This window comes from Dendrobates tinctorius, unplaced genomic scaffold (assembly GCF_039654945.1).
Source record: "Dendrobates tinctorius isolate UK_male_01 unplaced genomic scaffold, ASM3965494v1 ptg000422l, whole genome shotgun sequence".
NCBI lineage: Eukaryota > Metazoa > Chordata > Amphibia > Anura > Dendrobatidae > Dendrobates > Dendrobates tinctorius.
This window is the reverse complement of record NW_027362086.1, coordinates 575,840-588,468: the sequence shown is the minus strand read 5'-3', so window position 1 is coordinate 588,468 and position 12,629 is coordinate 575,840. Positions and strand designations below refer to the sequence as shown.

The window sequence follows — 12,629 nt, the reverse complement described above, 5'->3', positions numbered from 1 at the left end:
CACGTCAAGGTAACCCCTATTGAAGCAGTCCCTATATTTAGACACTTTTCACATGTTCAGGTTTTAAATATAGTAGATAGGGACTGCTTCAATAGGGGTTACCTTGACGTGGTGAAGCAGCTTGGCATACTTTTTTTTTGCAAAAAAGGTATCGACTAAATACCCTGTATTTGTTGTCATCTTTTCATCAGCACTTGCTGACTACTATTATGTCTTACTGCAAGGTATTTTTACACATATTTCATTCTGTGCTTTGTTTGTGTTTCAGTCAGTGGGTGGTGTGAACATTGTCCCACCGACTTGTTCACATTTGTGCATGTCACATTTGCTTTTAATTGTAGGGATGATGCAGAGGCAGGCTCTCAGCTTCTTTCTTGCTAAAAACGTCCGCGAAGGACCAGTAGGCCGAAGGCAAGCTAGCGGGCACTGCAGGAGACAGAGATTTGACTGGCTGAATGGGAAGCAGGCATGTAGAGTGGCAGGATTGGCCCCATCGTAAAATGTCACCAGCTCGCCAATCGAGTACGGGTTCGCGAGTCCTTAACCAAGGAAGACCTAAGAGGAGCGTATGGGATAATGACGGCAGTACGAGGAAGGCGATCTTCTCCCGATGCAGAGCTCCGATCTGTAGCTCCACTTCTTCGGTGACCAAAGTAACGGTCTCCCGCAGGGGAGCACCGTCGACCGAAGCTAACTGCTGAGGAGTCTCCAAGGATCTGACTGGTATCCGCAATCTTTTGACCGCCTCGAGCTGGATGAAGTTCCGGGCTGCTCCAGAATCAATATAGGCCACCTCAGAAGTGGCTGGAACCCAAATTCAGTAAGAAGGAGAGGGTCAAGGGTAGAGAGGTATTGCAAACAGCTAGGGAGGCCTCTCTCACCTGGCCTAGGCGTTTCCTGGCTTCACTGGACAAGAGCGCAGAAGGTGAGAGGAACTGCCACAGTAGAGACAGCGACCCTGATCAAGCCTCTCTTGATGACACAGCTCAGCTGGCTGGAGGCGGTCCACCGGCATGGGCTCTGGTGTTGAAGCTGCAGAGGAAAATCGCGAGCGGGGAGGGCTGCGTGTAGCTGGGAATGACCGAGGAGGCCTTCTCTCCCTTGCAACCTCGCGGGAACGCTCCTGGAAGCGTAGATCGATACGCGTAGCCAGGGAAATGAGATCCTCGAGAGACGGTGGCGTGTCTCGCCCTGTCAGCTCGTCCTTGATTCGAGCGGACAGACCTCGCCAAAAAGCTCCTACCGGTGCCTCGTTGTTCCATCCCAGCTCGGAGGACAACGTACGGAACTGGATGGCGTACTGACCTACGGAGAGAGTACCCTGGCGGAGATTAAATAGGGACTCGGTGGTAGAGGCCAGGCGACCAGGCTCAAAGACTTTACGAAAAGTCTCCAGAAAAGTTGAGAGCTGAGAGACCAGAGGATCGTATCGTTCCCACAGGGGGTTCACCCAGGCTACCGCTTCACCCTCCAAGTGGGATACCACAAAGGCCACTTTGGCTCGGTCGGTGGGGTACTGTTGTGGCAATAATTCAAAATGCAACTGGCATTGGTTAAGGAACCCGCGACACAACTTGGGATCCCCGCTATACCGCGGAGGTTTGGCCAAACGGGGGTGACGGATGTGGGACTGGAGCCGGGGCCGAGGCAGCAGTTTGGAGTGAGAGTAGCAGGTTATCCACCGAAGCCATATAGTTAAGAATGTGGGCTTGGGTGTCTCGCTGCTGGGCAAGCTCCTGCTGGAGACTGGACAGCTGGGACGCACTCCCCGGATCGGAGGGCTGTAAAGCCGAGAGACAGGACTCCATGGACTTCAAAAAGACCATGATCCGGGACTGGTTTTCCCGCAGAAACGCTAGTTCCTTTTGGGCGGCGGAAGAGGTACCGGCGAGGTCCATGGCCTGATCGTGCTGTAATGATTCCCAAGGGTGAACCCACTGGACCGCGGCAACGAACCTCCCCTGGGCGAGCGGGCCAGGTGGACCACCCCCTATACAGGGAGCGTTAGGGACAGGCCCAGGGGAAACTGTTACCGCGGCAGCCGGTACCCGAGGAGGATAGAGGAGACTAGAGGCAGACGGCCGGTCTCATCGAGTGCAACGTGCGCGTACGCAGAAGGACCGGCCGCACGCACGCACCTGAGAGGAAGCAGACACGGCTGCAGGAGGAGAAGAGAGGATGGAGACGCACCGGAGCCGGTGAGTATGACGGGGCGCGGGCAGCGATGGTGCGCGCAGCAGCGGGGTAGGCAGCGGTGTGACACAGATTACTGTATGTCACAGCTGATGTTAAAAAAGGGAATCATTACTGCGCATGCGCCGGTAAACTGTGTCCCGGAACACAACAAAATACTTCCGGGACATAGTGTACCAGCGCATGCACAGTAATGATTTTCAACTTTGCCCGCAGTTGGGCAAAGCATACTGTGCGTGCGCGATGCAAGATTGCTTTGCGCATGTGCGAACGATGGAGAAGAATACCAGAGAAGAGCGCAAATGGGGGCCACGGATGGGGTGGAGAAAAAAGAAGAAACACCGCCCATCGGATCGGACCGGACCCAGGCTACCTACATAGGCCTGCAACTTCCGGTGACAGATTCCCTTTAAGCTAGTGGTGAAAAATAGACAGACACTCGCCCTACTTTTCAGGGTCAACGTCAAAATATTTTTTTTTTTTTTTTTACGCAGATGAGAGCGAGCCCTAAAATCAAACACAAACAATGGTGGAACTGCATTGTTTTTCCACCATGTCACATCACCTTCATTTTTTATCCCGTTTTTCAATATATTAAATGGTAATATAGTGTAATTAAAAATTATAACAGCCCACAAAAAGAAAAAAAAAAAAAAAACACACACCTGTCTATGTCAACAGATAAAGGTTAAAGATCTTGGAAGAAGGAAGAGAGTAAAAGAAACTGTAAAAGTGAAAATTGGCCTGGGCAGGAATGCCCCCTTAAATCTGTTGAAGGAGATTATTTTTAACCCACTCCTGCCCAAGCCAACTCCAACAGACAATTGACTAGGCCCTGAACTAGCCATTGGCTGTATAATACAGCCATAACAATTAATAGCTCCTGTGCCCATAATATTAGTGTGTAGTTAGAATGGAGCGGTTTACTCGAACACTACCACCGCAAAAGGAAAAATTATTTCAAAAATAAAAAAGCTTCACAAGCAACAATAAAGAATAAAAAGCAACAGACTGTATACTTGTCTTCTATGTGCACAAAAAAAAATAACTATGACCAAGGCACTAGGGTTTTAGATTAAATTAAAAAAAGTCTGTATCAATTAATAAGTGTGTATATATATATATATATATATATATATATATATACACACACAAGTATATATAAGTTCAGATGAATGGAGTTTTGGTCTACATGTGCAACCAATAGAAACAAACTTGCTCAGGACCCAAAAAAAAAAAAAAAATAAAAGAGAACAGAAAGAAGCTATGTCTAAAATGTTCAAATTTTATTGGAATTCAATTAAAATCCGTTATGTAAAACAATGATTTAAAGTGAGACACTTGCTCAGTTAGAGGCACATTGGATTTCTAAAATTGGTTCAGTACATCCTGCTGGCCTCAATGAAGCCTTAAGTTTCGCCTCATTTCTCTAGCTCTGTTTTATTTTATGTTTTTAAATGGTTTTTAACATTTATTTTATTTCTATAGATATTTCTGAATTAATCTGGTCATATTGGTGTGGTCTCACTATCCTTTGTTATGGACCTCTGGCGCCTTACAAGTTTGTCATTAACCCGTTGCCCACTGTCAAGCTTTTCATGGACCATCACATGGACATTTTTTGGACTTTGCTATATATATTTTTATTCAACACTAATATTTCACTCCCACTCGGTGTTTATTATATTATTTTAATTCACTAATTATCTTCATCACCTTTCATCATCCCTTCCTTTCATATGATATGGAATAATTATATATTTTGTTTTATTCATATGATAGAGTAATTATTATTACTGTATGCATTTCATACACAATTATTCTATTGTATTATAATACAATGCTTTTGCACTTAGCACTTTATAATATAGTGCCTATAGCTTTGCTGCAACTTATTACTCATTGTCCCCCTTTCTCCACATCTCCAATATTTCCTTTTGTCACCCTCCTCTTAACTCCCTCTTCGCCTTCATTTCCCAAGCCTTGTACACAGTCCTCACTGTTATGCAGCGGTGTGCGCTCCACTTAGCGTCTCGCACAAGCGTTGCCGAGGCGACGCCACTCTATGCGGCTGGCGCCGCCTCTCTGCTCAGATGCGTCGGGCTGGGAAGAGGCGCGACCAGTGACGTTAGGCGGGAAGTGCCAGTGGAAGCACCGCACAGCTGCTCATAATTTTCCCTATATATATTTTCCCTATATATACACAAGCATGGTAACCACCACACCATCACCAGTGCCCCTTGAGAAAGCCGCACACGAAACGCGCGTCAGGGCTCCCTGCCCGCACCACTCAGGTAATGTGCCTGTGATTTTTCACCCTTATGCTTACCTTAAGCTTTCACTTTCATTTTCTATTCTATACCCCATTATAAGATGCAAGCACTTCGTGTGTACTACCTTACATAATTTTGCACACATGACTGAAGCAATGCACTTTAAGAGTCGATGTTTTTGACTTCTGCACTTTAGTAATTGTTGGGCTATCTTAACTTTTATAGGAGGTTTTTTAACCCCTGATATATCTTTATGCCCTCTACTTATTTATATTTATTTACATAGACTTTACATCATATTTAAACATCTTGTATTTTTTTTAGCGTAAATTTGTGAATCTGTTGGTACTTTACCGTCCTGCTGTGGTTTTTTATTTGGACATAGTATCCCCTCTGTCTCACTTTAAATCATTGTTTTACATAATGGATTTTAATTGAATTCCAATAAAATGTGAACATTTTAGACATAGCTTCCTTCTGTTCTCTTTGAGGTTTTCTGTATAATAGAAGCGGTCTTTACTAGGCATTTAACTCCATTTGGAATCGCTCAGGACCCAGTAGGCACTGGGAAGTGTTTTACTACCTTACATTTGCCCTGGTTGTCAAAATCAAGCTGTGCTATAAATCTAGAGGAGAGGCCTAGTAAATCCCGGAAAGAATGCAGCCGGAGTATTACAGCCTGGCACGTCATCTCAGTGACCTCCAGGATGCAAGACCTGCCGGCCTCCATCGGTTTGACAAATTAGCTGGAGTTACAATAAAATATTTTCAATTTGTAGATATATTTAAAGAAATTACAGTAAATAAAATTCTGCAATAAAAGTAACATTTCTCGTTACTCTAAGGGTATGTGCACACGTTGCGGATTCTGCTGCGGATCCACAGCGGATTTGGCCCTGCGGATCTGCAGTGTACAGTACCATGTTAGCCAATGGGATTTCAAAACCACAGTGCACATGCTGAGGATTTTTCCGCATGGATTTGCTGTGGTTTTAAATCCGCACCATGTCAATTCTTTCTGCGGATTCTGCAGCGGTTTGACACCTGTTAACATTGTCTACCGCAGAGGAAAACCGCTTTACCTGCGGTTTTACCTGCAAATCCGCGCAGAAAAATCCGCAGGTGAATCCGCACTGTGTGCACTCTCCCTAAAACAGTAACATACCTTTCAGTATGACAGAACATTAACACAATAAAGGGGGTTATCAATGGTGAGAAAAAGTTTCAGATTTTGGTATGTCAGTCCTGCACTCGTTTTTTTCCCCATTTTATGCCACTTTCACTGTTAATCCAAAAATAAATGAATCCTAGAAAAGTGCAGTGATGTTAACCAAAGTCTCAGACTTAATATAAGTTACACCAGAAACTGGTGAAGTTATACTGGAGCTAGTATAGATATTAGCTTGTAGTGCAAAGGCAGCTAAAAGTGACAAATTATTAAATAGTGGACACTTAATACTGGGTGTCTTATTCCATTACCTCTTCTTAACTGCAATAGTGTATACACTGTATACTCATCTCCCGCACCAATGCCATGTCTCCCAGGGGTCATGTGCTATTGTTATGCCCCATGAGCGCTGCAACCTATCCGCGGCTACTAATACTTGCCTAGGAAAAAACTCAGACATGAAGAAAGTGTGAGTGCTACAGTCCATTAGCAGACGCTGATTTGTAGCAGCGGTCATATGACAATATCACGCGAGCACTGGGACACCAGGCACCGATGGACGAGGCAAGTATATGGGGGTTTTATTTTACACTGGAGACGACAGAAAGAGATGTCGGAGTAGAAGACAACCCCTTTAATATTAACGTAGGAATAGATGATCTAATAAATCCTTCCCAGAGCTAAAAGGTCAGTTTCACAAGAAACTAACATTGCAGTATGAGAAAGCAGGTTAGGATTTTAGGAGCATTTCTGCTGTTGAATGTGTCAAGTATTTATGTTTTTAGGACAGGAATGTTATTAATGATTTTATTTCTATAGCGCCAACATATTCCGCAGCGCTTTACAATTATTTTACAAAATATTACTGAATGTGCCCGAACCAATGATTGTGACCTCTAAAGTTATGATACATGGCAAGTAAATCTCAAAACATTCTATATTTCTATGTCAGAACGTTACACCGCTTTTTAACAGGTGGCAGACTAGACTCCCGGCTAAGCAGTGATGCAGCCGCCGCCGATCATTCCTAGGATTCCTTAGATCCCAAATACCTGTTAAGCCAGGAGAAGAGGCCTCGCGCTGCAGATACAATGTCTATGATGCAGGCCAGCTGCTTCTGGGTGGGAGACAGCACCAGGGACTGGGAGACTGAGGAGGCCTTCCTGAGGCTCAGGATGTGCGAGCACAGCGACTGGGAGACGCGATACAGTTTATCTGTGAGGGACCTCAGGGTTTCACTGTGTAACTCATAGTGCTACAGGAGAAAGAAAAAAAGGCAGGACTAAAAAAATAAAAATCATAGGCAACAGCAAGAAATAAAATACACTAGTGATATATAGAATATATACATATATTACACAAGAACGTTAAAGTGGCCTTTTTGCTTTAAAAGAAAAAACAAAAAATAAAAAACCACACACCTTTCCAAAGCCACTGCTCCTAGGGTCTGTTACTGACCAGCACTGCAGATTGGCTCTGCTCAGTTCAGCAGCTTTGGGCGTCTCATGCCGTCGACAACACTGGAAGTAATGGAGACTCAGTGTCGGACCCGGGGACAATGAGTAAAGCACCTTTTTTTTTTTTTTTTTTAAACAGAAAAACGGGTTTTGAAAAGGGGATTTATGAAAGTTAAAAACCCCTTTAAATGTGACTGCAGTCGTCTGTTTTAGGAGTTCAAATGGACAGAGCTTCGATCCACGTGTACAACCAATGCAAGTCTAAGCGAGCGCAATATGAAAGTTTCAACCATTGCAAGAAACAAAAGAAAAAATAACAATCCCAGGCTGCACTAGTGTCGGTCATTATGAATATGCTGAAAGGAAAACAATCCGCATTTAATGTCAGGACGATGATCACCCTAATAATGAGATAATATTGTGATGCTACAGCCGACTCATATGTACAGGAATATTCTCTTATCAAGAGGCTGAAAACCTACAGATGTGTCCCAGAGCAGTGGGTTTGTTACAGTGTTCTCCAGGCTGATATCTGCATCTGCTTTGGTTTATTTTATTTTTTTACAATCAACAGTTTTCCTTGCAACCAATCAGTAAGAATCTCTCAATTCACCAGGGCTGGTTAAAAGTAGCTGAGCTGTGATTGGTTGCTATGCGCAAGTTTTCCTACTTGACAACACCTCAGCAGACACTGACATGGTGGGAGAAATCTAGCATCCCCGGGAACATAAGCTCCAGCCATCGTCTGTCCCCCAGAAAGGAGCAGTGAGTACATGACGGAAATGAATCCCCCCCTCCCGTGTGGTATCATTAAGTGACACACATGAATGTAAGAAAGTGCACATATTAAATGTCATGTGGATTTAATATTTTCTCCCAGACACTTTTATGCATTATTGATGTGTTACTGTGCTCTGATGCTGTGAGGTTTTTTAAAGTGCTACTTTCCCCATAATTCACCTGAATATACCTATATAACACGTAATGTTTTTCCCATAACAACCCATTAAATATGATACTATACTGGATACAGATTCTGTACATCCATGAGCAACTCAGCTGGGCAAATTACAAGTTGACGGTGCATGAAAATGTGTGAAGGTTTCGCTACTGTACTAATGTATAAGGTTTGTGCCTGTCCATTGGTGAAAAGCGTGACTGATATTTATGGTGGCAGATAAGTGAGATTATCAGCCTGATCAGTAGAAAACCTGGGATCTTAGTGAACCATGTTTCTGTGCAATTCCACTATTCTACTTTTACTGGCTCTGACGGGATGATGTGGGATATTAGGGGTAGTAGTCCGGTGGCTCTGACTGATGGGACGATGTGGGATATTAGGGGTAGTAGTCCGGTGGCTCTGGCTGACGGGACGATGTGGGATATTAGGGGTAGTACTCTGGCGGCTGTGACGGGATGATGTGGGATATTAGGGGTAGTAGTCCGGTGGCTCTGGCTGATGGGATGATGTGGGATATTAGTGGTAGTAGTCCGGTGGCTCTGGCTGATGGGACGATGTGGGATATTAGGGGTAGTAGTCCGGTGGCTCTGGCTGACGGGACGATGTGGGATATTAGGGGTAGTACTCTGGCGGCTGTGACGGGATGATGTGGGATATTAGGGGTAGTAGTCCGGTGGCTCTGGCTGATGGGATGATGTGGGATATTAGTGGTAGTAGTCCGGTGGCTCTGGCTGATGGGATGATGTGGGATATTAGGGGTAGTAGTCCGGAGGCTCTGGCTGATGGGATGATGTGGGATATTAGGGGTAGTAGTCCGGTAGCTCTGGCTGACGGGATGATGTGGGATATTAGGGGTAGTAGTCCGGTAGCTCTGGCTGACAGGATGATGTGGGATATTAGGGGTAGTAGTCCGGTGGCTCTGGCTGATAGGATGATGTGGGATATTAGGGGTAGTAGTCCGGTGGCTCTGGCTGATGGGATGATGTGGGATACTATAGTGAATGTGGCTATGCGGAGTGGGCGGGCTCTACACTCAGATATATATATATATATATATATACACATACATATACACACACACATACATATATATACATATACACACACAGTGGGGCAAAAAAGTATTTAGTCAGTCAGCAATAGTGCAAGTTCCACCACTTAAAAAGATGAGAGGCGTCTGTAATTTACATCATAGGTAGACCTCAACTATGGGAGACAAACTGAGAAAAAAAAAAAATCCAGAAAATCACATTGTCTGGTTTTTTTTCATTTTATTTGCATATTATGGTGGAAAATAAGTATTTGGTCAGAAACAAAAATTTCATCTCAATACTTTGTGATATATCCTTTGTTGGCAATGACAGAGGTCAAACGTTTTCTGTAAGTCTTCACAAGGTTGCCACACACTGTTGTTGGTATGTTGGCCCATTCCTCCATGCAGATCTCCTCTAGAGCAGTGATGTTTTTGGCTTTTCGCTTGGCAACACGGACTTTCAACTCCCTCCAAAGGTTTTCTATAGGGTTGAGATCTGGAGACTGGCTAGGCCACTCCAGCACCTTGAAATGCTTCTTACGAAGCCACTCCTTCGTTGCCCTGGCGGTGTGCTTTGGATCATTGTCATGTTGAAAGACCCAGCCACGTTTCATCTTCAATGCCCTTGCTGATGGAAGGAGGTTTGCACTCAAAATCTCACGATACATGGCCCCATTCATTCTTTCATGTACCCGGATCAGTCGTCCTGGCCCCTTTGCAGAGAAACAGCCCCAAAGCATGATGTTTCCACCACCATGCTTTACAGTAGGTATGGTGTTTGATGGATGCAACTCAGTATTCTTTTTCCTCCAAACACGACAAGTTGTGTTTCTACCAAACAGTTCCAGTTTGGTTTCATCAGACCATAGGACATTCTCCCAAAACTCCTCTGGATCATCCAAATGCTCTCTAGCAAACTTCAGACGGGCCCGGACATGTACAGGCTTAAGCAGTGGGACACGTCTGGCACTGCAGGATCTGAGTCCATGGTGGCGTAGTGTGTTACTTATGGTAGGCCTTGTTACATTGGTCCCAGCTCTCTGCAGTTCATTCACTAGGTCCCCCCGCGTGGTTCTGGGATTTTTGCTCACCGTTCTTGTGATCATTCTGACCCCACGGGGTGGGATTTTGCGTGGAGCACCAGATCGAGGGAGATTATCAGTGGTCTTGTATGTCTTCCATTTTCTAATTATTGCTCCCACAGTTGATTTCTTCACTCCAAGCTGGTTGGCTATTGCAGATTCAGTCTTCCCAGCCTGGTGCAGGGCTACAATTTTGTTTCTGGTGTCCTTTGACAGCTCTTTGGTCTTCACCATAGTGGAGTTTGGAGTCAGACTGTTTGAGGGTGTGCACAGGTGTCTTTTTATACTGATAACAAGTTTAAACAGGTGCCATTACTACAGGTAATGAGTGGAGGAAAGAGGAGACTCTTAAAGAAGAAGTTACAGGTCTGTGAGAGCCAGAAATCTTGATTGCTTGTTTCTGACCAAATACTTATTTTCCACCATAATATGCAAATAAAATGAAAAAATAACAGACAATGTGATTTTCTGGATTTTTTTTTCCTCAGTTTGTCTCCCATAGTTGAGGTCTACCTATGATGTAAATTACAGACGCCTCTCATCTTTTTAAGTGGTGGAACTTGCACTATTGCTGACTAAATACTTTTTTGCCCCACTGTATATTCATTATAATTTGTTATAACTAACCGTAGTTAGTTACTATGCCCGGGCAGCGCCGGGCTCTTCAGCTAGTTTCCACCTCCCACTGCTGTGATTGGCTGCAGCAGTGACATCACATCGACAGCCCACATCGCCGCTGCAGCCAATCACTGAGCTCAGCATCTCCCAGCTGCATCCGCAGGACCCGGGGATGGGGGAGCACCCGCTTTGTTATTTAAGGGCAGAGCGCGACAATCCCCTTTATTTCCATAGGGCAAGGAAAAAGAGCTGCCTGTGAATGTCAGAAGCTCCCTGTGCTGTGATCCTGGGGGTCCCGGGGGCTGAATGACTTAGGGAATGGTGGGCTTCGAGTTTTAGCTGGAGACTAATGGCGCTACATATTAGGCCCTACACCCCCTCCATACAGAACCGCGCCCTGCCCCACAATCCTGGGTCTCCTGTAGCAGACAGGTCGCACCCCACAGATGGACACCAGGGTGAGCCGGGCACCCCTGCGGAGCAGATATGTCCGCGGACCCTCCAGCATTCTTACCAGAGCACACAGCTGCTCCACAGCTTCCAGAAATATCTCCTGGTGTCCAATGCTCCGGACTCCGAGGGCATCCAGGTGCTGAGGGGACAGGTCCAGCAGGTTCTGCCCAGAGATACTCCAGCCCTGGAAGGGGTAATGCTGGACTGAGGGCTCCAGACCTGCGGAGAAGACACATAGTGCAGTGACCAGTCACCTCCCGCCCACCAGGGCTATACAAGCCATACCCTCCCCACCTAGGACGCCTTGCACAGCTCGTGCAGGGCGCCGCCACCTGATGCACTCACCCTCCAAGTAGCCACTGACGGTGTCCGGGGACCATGAAGAAATGAGTTCCATACTACCTCCCGCACTTCCTGGAGGACCACCCTGGTGACGTCACGCAGGTGAGGTGGAGGCGGTGACCACGCCCCTTCGCTCTGCCTGGAGCCGGGACTATTTTCTGTTGTGGGACTAGTACGGTCCTGCCGCATTCCTGCGCAGCGGCAGCACATATGGGAGCAGAAGGAAGGCATAGATCATTCATTCAGTCCTCGGAAGATTGGAATAATAAACTTATGTTTTATTTAAAATGTCTCATTTTACTTTTAATTTCCATCCCCCATCCTCAGCTTTAAAAAATGCAGAGCGAGGACACAGCATTAGTAAAGTTCCAAGGCACAGTCTTGGGGCCACTGTGTGACTGGCAGTTATGAGGGCGCAGTTATGGGGACACGGTAACTGGCTCAGATGTGGGAGCACTAAGTGGCTGGCACAAATATTGAGGCACTGAGTGGATGGCACAGATATGTGGACACTGCGACTGACAGATGTGGGGGCACTGTGTGGCTGGCACAGTTATGGGGACACTGACTGACGGTAATGGGGCATTATGTGGCTGGCATGGTTATGGGGGCACTGTGCGGCTGGCACAGCTATGGGGACACTGTGCGACTGACATGTGGGGGCACTGTGTGGCTGGCACAGTTATGGGGACACTGACTGACGGTAATGGGGCATTATGTGGCTGGCATGGTTATGGGGGCACTGTGCGGCTGGCACAGTTATGGGGACACTGTGCGACTGACAGATGTGGCGGCACTGTGTGGCTGGCACAGTTATGGGGACACTGACTGACGGTAATGGGGCATTATGTGGCTGGCATGGTTATGGGGGCACTGTGCGGCTGGCACAGTTATGAGGGCGCAGTTATGGGAACACGGTAACTGGCTCAGATGTGGGAGCACTAAGTGGCTGGCACAAATATTGAGGCACTGAGTGGCTGGCACAGATATGTGGACACTGTGCGACTGACAGATGTGGGGGCACTGTGTGGCTGGCACAGTTATGGGGA

At 46.1% G+C, this 12,629-nt stretch overlaps 1 protein-coding gene across 3 annotated transcripts in view; it reads right to left on the bottom strand.

Moving 5' to 3' along the window:
* CNKSR1 (connector enhancer of kinase suppressor of Ras 1) overlaps positions 1–11,734 on the bottom strand; it is a 149,244-nt gene extending 137,510 nt beyond the window's left edge. For 2 of the 3 annotated variants that reach the window (XM_073564015.1, XM_073564016.1), the window contains exons 1-3: positions 11,584–11,734; positions 11,300–11,457; positions 6,687–6,889 (exon numbers count right to left, since the gene is read on the bottom strand). In XM_073564015.1, coding sequence (XP_073420116.1) covers positions 6,687–6,889; positions 11,300–11,457; positions 11,584–11,635 — 413 coding nt within the window. In that variant the 5' untranslated portion in view covers positions 11,636–11,734. The remainder of the gene's footprint in view (positions 1–6,686; positions 6,890–11,299; positions 11,458–11,583) is intronic. The other variant, XM_073564017.1, reaches the window with a different exon arrangement.
* Positions 11,735–12,629: the final 895 nt, after the last annotated feature.